Source organism: Drosophila yakuba, chromosome X (assembly GCF_016746365.2).
Source record: "Drosophila yakuba strain Tai18E2 chromosome X, Prin_Dyak_Tai18E2_2.1, whole genome shotgun sequence".
In the NCBI taxonomy this organism is placed as follows: domain Eukaryota; kingdom Metazoa; phylum Arthropoda; class Insecta; order Diptera; family Drosophilidae; genus Drosophila; species Drosophila yakuba.
Window position 1 is genome coordinate 9891400 of NC_052526.2, and position 16904 is coordinate 9908303.

General features: G+C 45.4%; 1 protein-coding gene across 2 annotated transcripts in view; it reads right to left on the minus strand.

Annotated features, from left to right (window-relative positions):
* Positions 1–59: 59 nt before the first annotated feature.
* LOC6524839 (adenylate cyclase type 9) overlaps positions 60–16904 on the minus strand; it is a 41500-nt gene continuing 24655 nt past the window's right edge. Inside the window, exons 1-5 of one of the 2 annotated variants that reach the window (XM_039377433.1) lie at positions 10578–10918; positions 8681–8958; positions 5681–6892; positions 5513–5613; positions 60–5450 (exon numbers count right to left, since the gene is read on the minus strand). In XM_039377433.1, coding sequence (XP_039233367.1) covers positions 1927–5450; positions 5513–5613; positions 5681–6892; positions 8681–8928 — 5085 coding nt within the window. In that variant the 5' untranslated portion in view covers positions 8929–8958; positions 10578–10918 and the 3' untranslated portion in view covers positions 60–1926. Of the gene's footprint in view, positions 5451–5512; positions 5614–5680; positions 6893–8680; positions 8959–10577; positions 10919–16904 lie in introns of those variants that run through there. The other variant, XM_002100643.3, reaches the window with a different exon arrangement.

The following is a 16904-nucleotide window of genomic DNA, read 5'->3' on the forward strand; positions in this document are numbered from 1 at the left end:
TTTCACTTGGATTGCAAGCACTTGGATTCCCAGCCAAAGAGTGAAATGCAAAACCATAGTTTTAAGTACATACAATATAAGACTGCTGCCTTGGTTTATTTTTATTTCTACACATCTCGCTTAGTAGGTTTGCCTATAACATTTCGATAAACTCTTTGAAATCGTTTGCTAAAACACACGTAGGACACACGTAGGATCCATTTACATTTGGTTATGGCCATGGATGGCTGCTGTTTGTATCTCAGCGTTAACAACATTTAAACATTTCTACACATCGTAAACAGGACTGACTGCTAGACTTCTCATAAATATCATTCGCTCTTTGAGTTCAATTTTCTTTTTTTTTCAGTTTCGTTTTTGTTTTATAAAAATATACAATTATAAATATAAATATTCATATATATATGTTGTATATATATATGTATATCATGTAGTATGTACACTTAGAGGTTTCAAAAAGACAAGAAAAAAATGTACGTCTTTTTAGTTTTTTTCGTTCAATAAATTAGTAGAAAATACTTGTTTTGTTAATATAAAAATACAATAGGGTCCATAGGTTTCGATACACATACACGTTTACATTGCAATATATTTTCACTGATTTTGGTTTTTTTTTTTAATTTAAATTTTGTCTTATTCTTTTGTGGCGGAAATTGAGTTTTGCTTAAATTTACCATTAGAAACTGGCAATTGCATTGCATTGCACAAAAGGTGTGTTTGTATACAAAAATTATACAAAAAGGCTATAAAATTACTTATTCCGGCATCTTGGGGGTTGGTGTGTGTGTGTGTGTGAGTGAGGTGAAAGCTTTTTTTTTGGTGGGTGAGTGCGTGTCTTTGTGTGTGTATGGCAAGCATTTTGGTGCATACTTTTCGGTCGTTTGCTGGGCTACATTTTATGTAAAAGCTGCATGTTATAACTACATATGTAGATCGTTAAATATAACTTTTTTACTACCAAAAAATTAAAAAAACTGTAACTACACTGGGAAACCAATTTCCACCCCATTTAGTGCGACGTAATAGCTAAAATCGGACAACTTTTGGTTATGATTCTTCGAAATCAGACATAAGCCCCTGCAGACCAAAAAAAAACCTCCGCTTATATGGCAACAGACCTTCGTCTGCGAGACACAATCAGCAATCATTAAACTTTAGCTACATACATTTATATACACTCACTGATCAACATTGAACAACAGCCAATACATATAGGTAATATCCATTCGTTGGCTCAAAAAAAATTGTTATTTAGTTACTTATATGCATATGCATATGCATATAGTGGGTTAACTCTATGGTACATTGAATCTACATACATACAATCCACATCTATATTTCGCTACTACCATTTAAAGCCACGTATTTCCATTAGTTTAATTAAGTTTAGTTAAGACTATTTCAAAAAAAAAAAAACAGTGTTAGAATGGAAAGAAAGTATTTCGTTTGGTTGTGCAGATGAGTCAACTGGCTGGTACACTTAAATACACACATATTTTGTATATGCCGAATATTTGATGTTCGATGTCTGCTTTTGCTTGGATTTTGAATACCCCAAAAAAAAACGCAGTTATCAACAATCAATCGTTGGATCATTCAACCAATCAATCACTAGCAACTTTAACCCGATTCTATCGTTCCTAACGTTTCTATCTATTCATATTCATTTATATCACAAAAAACACGGTTGCTTTTTTTAATTTTCAACCCCCATCCCCCTGGGAAATCCCTCGCCCTGCCCCTCCGATTTGGTATCCTCTGGATCCGGTTTGGTTTTCTGGCCCCAGCTCCATACTCTTAGCCATTTTGTGGTTGTTGGATGGTCTGGTTGTCTGGGAAACTTGCTGTACGTCCCACCGTTAGAGTCATTAAATGCAATTTTGAAACCATTTTTCAAGTGCCTTGCTACCCTGCCCCATAATTTTCCTAAGTTTCCACTGGCATTGAGTTGTTGTTGGCTGTTGTTGTTGCGGTGCTGGTGCCAATGTCGTTGTTGTTGTTGCTGCTGTTATGGTTGTTGTTGTTGGTGAGGGTAATGGCGTGGGTGGTGGTTGTGACGGTGGAAGCCAAGTGGCTGCCACCATTCGCCTGCAGCGATTCCTGCGACTTGAAGAGCGTGGTGGTCTCACTGGAGTGCAAGTCATCCTCCTCCTCCTCCTCCTCGTCGTCATCGTCCTCCTCCTGCTGCTCGTCCTGCACCGCATCCTCATCACGCTCCTCGTACTCCTGCTTCTTGGTCGCCAACTGCTCCACCTTATCAGCTACATCATCATCCAGTGGATTATCTCGTCGTGTCGTGTAGAGGAACACCTCCATGTGATCTTTGCCCTTTACATACACACTGCCACGTGGCTCGAACTCATAGCGATTGGTGAGGAAGGGCAGGCAATCCTTGCCCACCTGGATGCGATTGGGTAGCCCGGTGGAGTCCATTCTGGAGGCCACATTGACTGCGTCGCCCCAAATATCGTAGTACAGCTTGCTAGTACCGATTACACCCGCCGTCACATCGCCAATGTTCATGCCAATCCGCAGGATGAGGTTGAACTCCAACAGATCCTTGTTGAACGCATCCACCACCTCCTGCATGGCGATAGAGAACTCCATCAGTGTGTGAATATGCTCGTTCCCCGTTCCCCGATGTGAGGGATCCAATCCACTGGCCGCCATGAAGGTGGACCCAATTGTCTTGATCTTTTCCACAGCTCGGAATTCCGGACGCGAGAGCAGCTCATCAAAGTCACCAATCAGTTCGTTGAGCACGCGCAGGAACTCCTTGCCACCCAAATAACTCTCGTCGTACATCTCATTGAAGTTCACGATCGAGGCAAAGATGATGGCTATGTTGTGATGGTTCTCCGAGTACTTGGCCGTGTTCTTCAGATGCTCAGCCACGTGCTTGGGTATAATGTTGTGGAGCAGCATGTCCGCCTGGTTCTTCATGTTCTGCACCCGGACCTTATCCTGATTGGCCACCGCATTGCCGTAGAAGGTCAGCCGATATCCAATCTCGAACTCGCGATTCAGGAACCAGACCAACACCAGGATAAGCAGCAGATCCAGATAGATTTCCACATGATAGTCCTGGAACCACTTGATCTCCTGAATGAAATTCGACGCCTCCTGATCCTGATCCTGCTGCTGGTCACTCCGATTGTGACTGTAGACCATCAACTGGGACACTGCAATGCCAATGAAGCAGAGTGCTGCCAAAAAGGCCAGGACATTCCGCACCCAGCAATTGAGCTGCGTGAAATTGCAGAAGTGCACGATGCACACAAAGATCAGGAATCCGTAATGGTACTCAAACGCCTCCAGTTGCTCCAAGTCCAGGAGCAGAAAGTTGGCGATGATCAACAGCACGGGCATGGCCATCAGAACGGCCAGGCAAATATGCCACGGATACCAGCTGGATATGGCCTCGAAAATGCGATCGGCACAAGACTCAAAGTGTGGTGTTCCTCCTGGTCCACCGCCACGCTCCTCACGCTCCAAATCCTCGCTAGTCGTCGACTTGGATCTGAATCGATTGCTGACATTGCTCCCGCTCTGCCGGCGACACATTTGTCTGGTGAACAGGAAGAGGGCGAACACTTGGATGCCTGTGAAGCAGGAGAACAGGGTCACCCACAGCCGGAAGCTCGGCGATACGGTGTTCTGGGTCATCAGAAACAGTGAGACGGAGATGCACAGATAAACCGCAATGCCCACGAATATATCTATGTAGGTGTTATAGCGTGGCGTGGCCAAAGTCGGCGGTCCTTCCGTCTCATTTTCCGCACCAAAACGATGGGCCTTCGACCGGAAATCGCGCTCCAACTGCCGTGACTTGAAGTACAAACTGAATTTCCGCAACGGCGGCTTCACCAAATAGCTCCTCTGCGACCTGGCATTATCCCGCACGCAACGGATAAGCTGGAGATCCGATTGCTTGCGCAACTGCTGCAGGCAGGCGGCCAGTGGATCCGCCATTTGCGAGGAGCAGGCGGGCATCAGGAGAGGCGGTGGTGGCTGCACCGCCAGCGGAAGTCCGAGTCCCTGCACCTCTCCCAAATTGGAGATACTGGACGTGGAGCTGGTGAAGTAACCGGAGACCCTGTGTTGACTAATCGCTGTCTGGTTGAGTGCATAGATTTGCTGCTGTATAGAGGATCTGCGCGAGTTGCTCTTGATTCCGGAATCCTTGCGCGAAGTGGCCGATGGGCAGATGCTCGACTGGCGGGAGTGCGTGGGCGGGTAGATGCCACCACAGCCGCCGGAGTTTCCCGGAGCTGGCAAGCAGCAGGGACTCGTGGACGAAGTGCCTGGTTCCAGGCTATTCGGTGTGGGTCTTCCGGTAGCCAAAGTGGAGGCTCGTGGCCGCGGTAGTGGCGATTGCTCCACTTGTGGCGCTGCCTGGGAGGTACCAGCTCTTCCTTCGGTACCAACTCCGGCTGCTCCTCCAGCTCCGTTCACTCCTCCCGTTGACTGGCGGCCACATTGTGATCTATAGCTGCCCGAACGACCGAATGGAGATATATCGCTCCTTGACTGACTGATGTAGGAACGCACATCGATGATGTCATCGTACATGGAGAACTGACCAGGGGAACAGCATCCCCCGCCTCCACTGACTCCAGCCTCCGGCGATCTGAGCACGCTGCTGGCCAGTGCCGTGGATGTAGCTGCATGATGGAGCACCGGACGAGCGGCCGGAATGTCAAGGGTCTGGGTGCGATGGTTGGACTCAACCAAAACGGGCAACTGCTGGTAGCCACAACCGTTGCCATTCTGCATCTGGTTGTCCATGAATGCCAAGGTCTCCTCGGGATTTAGTTGGTTCTGATGGTGCAGTTCCTCCTTCTCCCGCTCTCTCTCCCTTTCCTTCTCCAGCTGAGCGGCGGATGAGATGCTGCCGCAGCTGCTTCTGTTGGTTAAGTCCTCGAATCGCTTGAGAAAACGTGGAATTTTCCACACCTTTAGCTTGATCTTTGATCGCGTTTCCGTCGCTGGGGGATTTGCCGGTGGCGGCAACGGTGGACTGACTGGCGGTTGTTCATCAGAGTCCAGGCTGCCGGGCAGGGACTTGGTGGTGATGATGATCTTGGGGCGTTCGCGTACAACAATCACCGGAGGAACGCCCGCTGCCGCCGGATGGATAATGCCACGTTCCACATCCCGGTCGCGGTTCTGCGATTTCTTGCGCATCTTCATGCTCAACGAGGTGAGACGCGGTCGCATGGAGAGCACCGGCGAGGGATTCAGCGAGCTGGACAACTGACCCACCGGCGAGGCGGGTGGAACGTTCGGCTGCACCACCGACACGTTGGTGGCACTCTGGGAAAGGGAGGCGCCATGGGCGCCGGGCAAGAGCAGGGAGCTGCCCGTGGCATTCGCCGGCATGCTGGGACTCAGGCTGTTGGTGCGCGTGAAGTCGCGTCGTCTTCCCACCACGAAGTACGTGCGATGACCTGATGGATTACAAAAGCTTTAGGGGATTCCCACAAGGAAATACATGCAAGGGCACACTCACCAAACACCTCCTCGCCCTCCTCCAAATAGTAAGCATCGCCCAGAAAGCTGGATGTCTCCTGTGAGATGTGCACCTGCTCCGGTTTTCCGGAGGATTCCATTCTGGAGTAAGGATAAAGCAGAAGTTAGGCAACTGTAATGGATCGAAGTGGTTGCCATGACGACTTACTTGTTGGCCAGGCTGACGTCGTTGCTCCACACATCGAACTTCACCCGCCGCGTGCCGACGATGCCGCAGAGAACGGTGCCCGTGTGGACGCCCACTCGCATCTTGACACCCTCGTGGCGCTGGGCATCAAAGCAGCGCATGGCATCAATCATGCCCAGGCCCATTTCCACACAGCAAATGGCATGATCCGCCCGTGGCTCTGGACAACCGGACACGCAGTAGTAGCAATCGCCCAGCGTGGAGATCTTCTCGCAGCCACTCAGCGAGCAGAGGTCGTCGAAACGCTCGAAGAGATCGTTGAGTATCTCCACCAGCTGTTCGGCCGTTTTCGTGGAGGACATGCGGGTGAAGCCAACGATGTCCGCGAATAGGATGCTCACGTTCTCCATGCTGTGCATGTGAAAGGGCCGGAACAGGGACTTCACATCGTTGGAGGCACGTGGTCGCATGTAGTGCGATTCGGGTGGCAAACCACTGGCATCCAGACCCGATGGACCACCCTCATTGAGCAGCATATCGGCCACTTTTGGCGGCATCACCGAGTGTATCATCTTTTCCTTTAGCTGCTTTTCCATCTCCAATTGGCGACGCACGAGGAGATTCTGACCCACCTTCATAAAGGTGCCGCGCATGCGCACCAGATTCATGATCAGCACATGCACGCCCACCAAATGCACACTCAGGTGGGCCATTATTCGCAGGATGAGTATCCTATTGCTGGGATCTCCGTTCGCCTCCACTCCTGATCCTCCTGCTGATCCTGCTGATCCTGCTGCTTCTCCTGCTCCTCCGTGCATGGGACCACCATGAATGGCACTGCATCCGATGACCATGTGCGATACCATCTCGAAGGCAATCGAATAGCTGATCGCAGTACTGGCGCCCAGCCACAAGGGCATGGGCAATGCCGTGTAGATCAGCAGCACGATCTCCAGGCAGATGGCAAAGTGACCCAGCGGACTGAACGCCCTGCCCGTGTAGGTGAGGAATGCCAATGAGGCGCCGCAGAGAAGCAGCGCGGTCAGCGCGGAGGTCACCGTTCGGTGCTCCCTGTACAGGTCCCAATGGGTGAAGCACAACGCCATGATGGTGACCAGCGAGAGCATCGAGAAGGAGCTGGAGATTGGGCGCCAGAAGTCCTCCGATCCGCCATCCACCACGAAGTACAGGCACCACATCAGCGAGCAGAGCAGGATGTACGAGAGGGTGAACCTGGAGGGCATTGAAATAGACAAATAACCATTAGAAATGAGCTCCTTGAAGCGAAACGGAAAAGATTGGTAACCAAATTTGATATCAAGGTGCAGTGCAATATGCCCGAGAAGCCAAGGACTTGACCCAACTGGGTGAGGCTGTCTTTTCCAGCGTGGCCAGCGATGACCAACACTCCAAGATTCTAAGCATCCCATCGTTCATCCCATTTAACTTTCGCTCGCAGGCAGTGCCATTCATCCTAATTAACGCCAACTGCAGCGAAGAAAAGCGGCTGAGAAGTGGAGCGGTAAGCGGAGAAAGCCGCTTACTCAGCTTACTCAGCTTACTTTCCAAGCTGTCACCATGGGAACCTTTGCCAGTGGAACTGCATTCATCACCCACTTTGTTCCGCTCCAGGGAGCAGAGGTCATTGCGGAACTAAACGGGTAATGCTGCCCAGATGACGAACACCAACTACCTGCCCACTAATCTCTGGCCATTGTTGATGGCTTAGCCAGCTGTTTGGACCAGGAGCTGTCGCCATTGTTTCGCAAAACTTTGGCTGGTAACACCCTTGGTTTCCATCAAAAGTTCCCCCAAGTGAAAAAGTGTCAAGAGCAGAGCACTGCGCTCTCTCCATCTTGGAAAATTCAAATCTTGGACTTGCTGTACTTTAAACTTTTCGAGGGTTACATACCAAGAGATGCTTCAGATGGATGGACTTTTCAAATTGCAGGTCTAAGTAAATGAAGTAGTGCAATTGGCAAATTCCAGGGAATTCAGGAAAGTTGTAAAAACAATACGGAAAGAACTAAACATTTATGAGATTACAAGCATAAAAGTTAATGTGCCAATAGATTTTTTAAAAGTTAGCTTTAATATATTTGGTTTCAAAATGCCCAAGCTGACAGACCTGACTGAAATCGATTGCTTGTTTGCCTTTTTCTGGTTCCGCACGCGAAACTGCTGCAACTGGCCGCCAAATGGCCCGAAATGGCATTGACCTGCAACTAACCCCATGCCACATGCCCCTTAACCCATACCTCTTACTCTCTTACCCCTTACCCCTTAACCCATACCCCTGAACGAGCCCTTTTCCGCGGATGCCCCACAAACTTTTCCAACTCTTTGGGTGGGCACACGCCAACGGAGCATTTATGGCGGCAATTTTGCCATCCTGCGCACTTCCCCCCACTAATTTCCCCATGACCGACCCCTGATCCCGCCCAGAAACCCATGTTCTTTGGCGTCGTGTTGATTGCATGCACGTCCGTGTGTGGGACTCCACTGCGATTCCATGGAACCGCACAACTGCAAGGGGTTAGCGAAAAAGGGTCTATCCAGGTGGAAGGCGGTCGTTGGGGTCTTTGGGTTAAATGGAATCTCCGCCAGGTGTCAGCGAACCTGTGACTTTTAAACACATAATTGGTTGTGGCAAACTGCTTTTGGTGTGTACGCGTATGGCAGTAAAGCTGATACAAAACACATCAATACATATTCATATTCAAACGAAACGAATATTTAAATTTTTCAAATCGGGTAGAATAATAATTGGCGTTGTAAAAGCTTAAAACTGGCTGTATTCCCAGGGTAGAGTTGGCCTATTTGTTCTTTTGATTGCGCTGGCTGACAGCTCGATTTGCATAGTTGAGTACTTGAGTAGTTGCTTGGAAGCCACGTTGATGGACGGGTTGACCCACTGGCTCCACTTGGGTTTCGTACTGTTTTCGATGCCACCCCTCTATGATTTTAATTGCAAGAGCTTGGGGAATTGGACTTAAAACCCAAAAGGGACAACATACACACCTGTACCGCATCCGTATGTGTGGAAAGACGCTGGCCTGGTACTGCTCCTCGAGGACCGGGGAGTCGAACTTGGGATCCAGCCAGGACTTGGCCGCCGCCCGCTCGAAGGCCACGGGGAGCATCACGCTGCAGCAGGAGTGCCGCCGGCCAGTCTGGCTCAGGTAGGTCTGGATGTGGGGCGCCAAGGCGATCTGGATGTCATCGGTGGAGTTCGCCCGGCTATCGTTGACCAGAACGCCCGGCGGCATCGCCCTGGAGCTCACCGACTGTCGGCGCGACTGCAAGAATAGGATCGAAAAATATATCCAGTTAGAAGTTGTAGAAATTCAACATATTTATTTTGTATTGCAAGATTTTGTGTACCTAATACGAAGAACTTAAATGCACATTTCTCTTAATTTAAATTCCTAAAAACAAATTTGACTTTTAAAGCATAAATGTTTAAACAATAGCGCGACTTAAATAGTCAGAAAATCACCTGGCACAATAGAATAGAAGTAAACAAATTTATAATTAATAACAACAAAGGGCTGAAATGCGGGGATTAGCGGATTATTCAAACGGAGCAAGGGAGGCTGCCATTGCGAGTGGGCGTGGCGTTGGGGGTGCGAGGTCAAAGATCACGGCCGACGGAACTTAAATCTTTGCCATTTCGCAAATGGGTCAATGGCTTTCCTTGCTATCATTTCCCCAAGCGAATCGCACAAAATTGCGCTGAGAAACTGGCATTTTTATCGATAAAAAAGATACGCTTTGAATGCCATATTTATCAAACTAGAAATCTACTAGTTGTTCTTAATAGTATTTTAACTGTGCGATCTAAATTTAAAAATAATTTATACTTTTTGTATAACCACATCAAACGAACACACTGATTTATGGCCAATCGTAAAAATTCCTTTTAAATGCTTTTTAATTTTCTTTGCCTGTAGCATTTCCCATTTTTGATTATCACCCCAAAATTGCCGCAACGCAAGTCACGCGACATCGGCTCTGATTTCTGACTTCTGATATTTGCCAGCTGATTTGCGATTGCTGATTTCTGTCGGCCTTCGATTTCAGGCAATCTTATCGGAAAATAGGCGAACGATGGGTGGCCAGAAATCTAAAAGCCAAAAGCCGAAAGCCAAAAGAAAGCAGCAGCCAAAGTGCAGCCGAAAAAATCTAGCAGCTAGCAAAATCAAGGAACAAAATCGTCAATTTTAGGCGCCCAATCACATCGCGTATACGACCCGTGGGCGGCACTCGAGCGAAACGCTCAAAAAAAACGGACAAAGTTGCTAAGTTAATCATAAAAAGCATTCCCCACACAAAGTGACTTGGTTGTTCATTAAGAAGCCGCTAATAAGTCGCTCCAAAAATAGAAGTTGGTGAAATACACAAAAAAATAGATAAGGTGCGGAGAAAGAAATCTAAAACCGCCCAAAAACACAATCTATCATTTCAATAATTTCATGAGCTCTTCTAAACATTGTTAACTATGATTGGTAAGTTGCTTTTGGAAAAACTTTCAACAGAAAGATTGAACTCGTGTTTAAATATATATTTTAATGTATGGATACATTCAAGGAGTTTGAATGCCAAACGAAGAGGTATTAAAAAGGTTCTGACAAGCTTTTATCATTTGGGTGGGGCTGAGAATCAAGATACAAACGCGAATAGAACTTTCATTCACCTTTTTCCCCTTGGCAGCGACTTTTGGGATAAAGTTAACCAAATCTGTGGGCATATTGGGGTTTCCTTGCCCGTTGAATCCTTTTCTTAACCGCCAACCCAAGCCAAAGTAAATATTTAATTTGCAAATTGCTAGCTGACCCTTGTACCGCTCTTCTATATATATTATTTTATTTAAGAAAATGCGGTTTAGTGTGTTCTAGTTTTTAACTGCTGCACCTACCGAATAACAATCCACAAAAATTCCATGAACGTGAGTAAAACATTTCACATATATTTTTATGGTCGCCAATGCGCGACAAAACAGCAAAATAAACAATTCACTTAAAGTCCCAGCATTTTCCTCGTATTTTCTTCGTTATTTATTGGCCACTCGCGTTATGCGCGGGTTATTCGATTTTATTTGAATTCGGACTTGATTTGATACAATTTGATGCGATGCGATGCGATTTGATTTCATTTGATTTAATTCGATTTGAAAGTGAAACAGTAAGAGTAACCGAAACCGAAACAGTGAATCGATGCGATGCGGTGCGGTTCAACGAATTCCGTTGACGCGGCGCTGAATGAGAACTGATTTGAATTTTTTGGAGCGACGTTGGGGATTGTGTCGATTGTGCCGCCGTCGATCGCCAGCGGTAAAATAGCAAACAGCAAACAGCTGACAGAGGCAGAAGCCACACAGCGTTTGGAGAATGCAAAAAGAAAAAAAAAAAACAAAAAAAAAACCAGGCAGCTTATCGCCTAACTGATAAGGCCAGGTGAGCGAATTGGCCGAAAGAAACAAACTGAGCAATCGCTAGAATCGGAGAGCCATCGCCTAGATGGGGATCTACTTGAGATCAGTCGACGAGCTTCAGGTTGCGAATATCGCTTTCAAGTGGCCAAGGACCCCCGGCAATAATAATCTATGAGGTCATACTCAGAGATACCCCCTTTTGTGAAGGTGGGCGCACATTTGTTGTTGGGACCTGTAAAATTTAACAGCAAATTTAATATAAATAGCGCTCGGCTATTCCGGCAGTTGGGGAATAAGATAAGATAACAATCGCCCCCAGACACGATTCTTTGCCATGTGAACTGCCGGGGAAATCGCCTTGAACTTCTTTGGCGAGTGCACTCATTACACACTCACTCTTCCGTCCGTCCATTTACTAATTTACACTTGAAAAAAATAATGGGAATTAGCAGAAAGTATTTCATTTGATTTGATTGAGAACATAAGATTGGCTTAATAGTTGCTATGTATCTTCTGATTTAGTAAGTGTACAAATTGTGATCATAAGATCAATGACAACTTCGCAGTATATACTTAGGAATTAACAAAGTTTATCAAATGAAATACACATACAGACAACAAGGTCTCAAATAATAAACATATTATTTAACAAGTACCGATTTTTTCCAAACTTTGAACTGCAAAAACAAAAGTATAAAAACCAGTAATGCCTTCAAAGATGCTTATGACAACCAAGATCTTGTAGATATGTGGCAGTTAAGAGATACGAGCGATATGATAAAATGCCGAAACGCCAACAAAAACGAAACGCCAAATGTTTTACGAATATTATTTCTGCTCTTTATTATCGTGCACTCTGGCATTCCAGGGATAAGACCTTCTCCTATATAAATATATATGTATATATATTTATATGTGTGTATATACAATGCATATATTAGCAGACTTAATTTGACAAAAGGCTGCTGTCCATGGCTGCTGTGGCTGCAGAGATTCCTTTGATTGGCGTTCTAGAGTCCTGGCCAGAGTCCCTTTTCTATTTACATTCGATTTAAGGGGCCTTTGTGAAGTTGGCTCAGTGGCTTGCATAATGCATTCGGCAATTGGGGACAGGAAATTGGAATTCCGACGACGACGACGACGACCACCACTACCACTACCACACAGCAGTTCTGGCTGGCTGCAAATCAAATTCCAAATATTTGTTTAATTAAACTCTCTTGGCAGCCGCATCAATTCCCCTGGCGAGCGACAACAAAAGCGGCAAACTGTTAAGAACTTTCTGAATATTAATTAGCAGCAAAGCCAACGCAAAAGCAGAGGCAAAAGCCAAGTAGCAGCCATGTTGCCTGCCACTTATCAGCACTTAAAAACTGATAAATTTACGCTGCCTTCTCACTGCGATTCACGTCGATTCGGAGGCGGCGTTGGCAAAGGGGCGTGGCACGGATATACCTAGGAAGTTACCACCGATAAATCGATCTGAAGTGGTCTGCGTTTTTATCTATAAACGCAGAAAAACATTTTCTATGTGCTACTATAGATTATGATTACGCAGCTTTAAAATGGTTAAAATAAAATAACTCACATAACTAGAAATTCAGTTCCTTTATTAACCCATAAACTTTTGAGAACAATTTTAGTAATCGCTGCTGACCATTCCGTTTCAGTTCAAAACAAAGTGCGCAGAAATATCAAGAGTGTCGAATTTCGTAAATATATCAGAACCCCTTTTATTGAGTTACTTTGAGATCTTAACAGCATTTGAGAAAAAATTCAGTTACGACTGCTGACAACCGTAGAATATTGAAATTCAATCAATGCCGAATCGATTGCGTTGCGGTTACTCTATGGAAGGAGCTCGTCTCCTGGACCAGTGGCTAGATGCACCAGGAGCGCTTTTTGAACCAAGACCAAACCCAAACCCAACCCCCTTAACCCCCCCTTGCCTGTGGGGCACACAAAGGAACGCGGGCTAGCAACGAGTGTCCAACAAAGTCATGCCAGTGCCCCATGCTCCATGCTCCATGGCCAGTGGATGGTGTCATGTCCATGTTGCATTCCAAAATATGATTAACTGTCAAAACAGGGCGGTGTCCGGCCAAGTGGGGGCGTGGCACGGAGGGCGTTGCGTGGGTCATGTGGAGAGCGAGTCCTTGGTTGCAGTGCGGCTTTCCATGATGTGGCTGAAGTGAATGCACTTGTGGTCCCTGCTGCACATGCCACGCCCACTGCAGCCCACTGCAGCCCACTGCCGCCCACTGCATCCCGACGAGCCAACAAACTCGCTCAAAGTGTAAATAAGCACTTAAATTTTTAATGAATACACATGAAGCTGCAACCGAAAACGGGCAAGTGCTCCTGCGAATATCCTGCACGGTATGGATGAGAAGGCGAAATGATATAAGTTTAGTGGAATGGCGTCGCCAAAATGCAATCAAACCAAATGCACTAAACTTGTGCCCGCAAAATGATGCACTTGGGGCGCCGAGGGGAAAACGATGCGCTTACTTTAAATAAGGCGCATGCATTTGATTTTGGTCATTAGTTTTAACACACCGAAGGAAATGGTCAATCAAATGGGTAATTCACTTAGGAAATAATCAACACAGGGTGCCAAAGTTGTACGAAATGTTGGCAATATAGTATTTCAGATATTATTTTTAAAAGGGTTTTTTTTTTTTGCTGTGCATGCCACTTACACGCAGCAGAAGGAAAGTGAGCGTTTGGATGGCCAACTGAAATATGCATGAGTAGGTTTTTCCGAGCCCCAAAAACCTGGACCACGCAAGATTTTCCGTTTGCCCGCATTCGAAATGCACAAAGGACATTCCAAGGATAGGGACGAAGGAAAGAAGGGGTGGTAAACAATAACTGAAAATGCGATTATAACAAAGCGGCCTACACAAGGACAACAACGAAAGATGTACGAAAAAGATGAGGGCAGACATGCGAACGGAAAAACCATGTATAATGCATAAAATGGAATATAATCGAGTCATATATGTATATGTATATATAAGCACATGTACAAAACACACACACACACACACATATGTATGTAGCATATGCTTATATAAAGAAGCACTCGCACTTAAGCCGAAAATCCGTTGGCAACAATTGTCCCCCTGAATGCCAAATGAAAAGGCCTGCGCAACAGCATTGCAAAAATGGAGGCGGATTTCCCAACCTTCGACCTTTCGAACCTTCAAGTCAATAAACAGTGACAAAACGTAGAGTGTGCTCTGAAAACTTGGGATTCATCAAATACAGTTCCTTGCAAATGAATGTCAATTCTTAAAGGTCAAGAATGGTTGTGTTTAGATAGTTAGCAAAATGCATTTAACTCACGATAGATGTAATCTCTATATTCTAGATAGTAGACCTAATCATGCGCCCATGTATGTGACTTACAGCTCTTGAGAATTGGAGCAAGCGCGCGGCTCAAATGAAATGAAAATGAAAATAAAATGAAAACAGTGGAATTATATCGCACACTTTGAGGCTGAGTTACAGGCACCGACAATTACTTGGGCGGCACTTGTGTGTGTGTGTGTTTGTGTGTGTAATAAGCTGAGAGCGAAAAAATCAATTTAAAAAGACATTGCCAAGGATAATGAGCAGCGCCAAGGAAGCGCCTGAGCTCCGGAGTTGGGGAATTCCGGAGACAGACGGTGCCTGCCTGTAATCGCCCTCGCTACGAGATTGCTACTAGAAATGGGAATGGGAATAGGAATCGCAATCGGAATCGCAATGGCAATGGCAATCATTATAGGCTCAATCGCCATCAATGCCAAGGATAGCGCCATCACAAATCGCACACTCAAGGGAGCTCTCAATCGGAATTGCCGAGGTCCTCGCTCCTCGTTCCTCTTCGCATAAGTATAAATTCCAATAAAACGCTAATATTTTCCGCTCCTCACACATGATGACGTACTCCGTGTACTCCGTTCATGGGCATTACGTCGAATAAGTGGCCTAATTGCGGGAAATAAAACTGCTTAAGATAAGATCGAAATTACTGCAGCTAGCATTGAACTCCATAATCCGATAAGCATGCATTTTCTACGATAATTATGCTAATGGGCTAATGGTACATTTACAAGGATAATTCAAGTTGTCAATAATTTTCAGCAATTTAAAAAAATATAATACGTATTTGGGTGAATAAAGTTTGTTACCACAAAGATCTATAAATAATTCCATTCATAGCTTAAATAGATTTTAATTCAGATTTTTGCAAATATTTCCTAAGAATCTGCTTAAGTAGATTAACTTCTTAATAAGACCTCGTAGTCGTTTATTTCTTTTGTGCTCGCGGAAAGTTCTGAACTGATAATTGGTTTCAATGAAGCGTTATTTCAAAGGCGATGTTCTGTCTATATATATGTATATATACATTTATATACTGATATATATTTATTGGAAAAAGAGGCAGATATATATACGCCAAGCTGATGGGTTGGCATGAGCATGAGATTATGGCATTTCCGAGTAAAGTCAACAGCACTTCCGCCGCTTCACGCTTCACTACACTTAAAGTCGTGGCTCTTTTCCGCTGCAGTTTCCCATGAAAAGCCATCCGATTTTCCCACGCGATTTTCCTTTCTTCGATTTATATCCAAGCCCATTTGCCTCAACGCCCCCAACACGTTGTCATCAAATTGTTGTGCAGCTCTACGTCCATTTTGATGTGCCTCCTCCATCTTCCATTTTGATTTTAGAAATAATGCACTTTGCACCTGCCACGCCCACTCGCATCATGTCGCCCCTCATTGCAGGTGACAAGTTTTGCTGCGGCGCTCATCAGCGAAAATATTTTTTGGCTTCTCACGTATTTGCAGCCATACAAACACTTGAAATACCCTTCGAAAAGTTGGTTTATATGGGCGTTTCTGCACTAAATTTAACAAATTTTTTAGTTACAAGAAACCTTATAAAAGCATTTCTATTATATTAAATTTATGGCTATTTCTCATTACTTAAATCTCACGGTTTTCAGGGTGTTCTATATACGCAGCATGCAGCTAATACTTTTTTTCCATTATAAAGTGGGGTTTTTTTTGGGGTTTTTGTGGAACCTTTGAGAGTCCATTACTCTAAGTGCAAAGTGGCGTCAATTAGCGCCACATTCGCTGGCAAAAAATCAAAATTCCCGAGGGAAAGCCAGAAGGTCCTTTTAAATGCATATGCAAATAAATATGTTTGTACGTGTACTTATGTGCATGTGTTTGCATTCGTTATTCGTATGATGCGCTCGAATGTCCTTTGATTAAAACAGAACATTGCATGACATTTGCTCCAAGCACGATGACGAGGAGATTTGGAGGAATCGAGGAATGGAGGGCAGGATAACAAGCTGCTTTCTCGGCAAATGTTTGGCAGGCGCAGGGAAGCGGGAAACGGAAAATGGGAAATGGGACATGGGGACAAGCCCTCGACAGAAACACGCAAATGCATTCATGTGGATGCCGCCACCAACCAACTGACAGGCAATCTGGAGAACACAATGCGGAGGTGCTGCAAGGTTCAATTGGGCTGCCAGTCCAAGATTAGAGAAGCATTCACATGGCCAAAAAATAAATATATTATGTTAAATACACTATAAAATGATTTATTTGTACATAAAGCTATTTAACTTCTGGGTGCTTAAAAAATGAAACCAATACACGCCTTAGTTGACGAGTTGAACGCGAACATTCGCGCTTATATCAAGCATACGCCACGTGGTTCCTCAGTCAACGTAACATCCAAACTCAAACTCAAACTGAAACTAAAACAAAAACTAAAACAAAAACTAAAACAAAAACT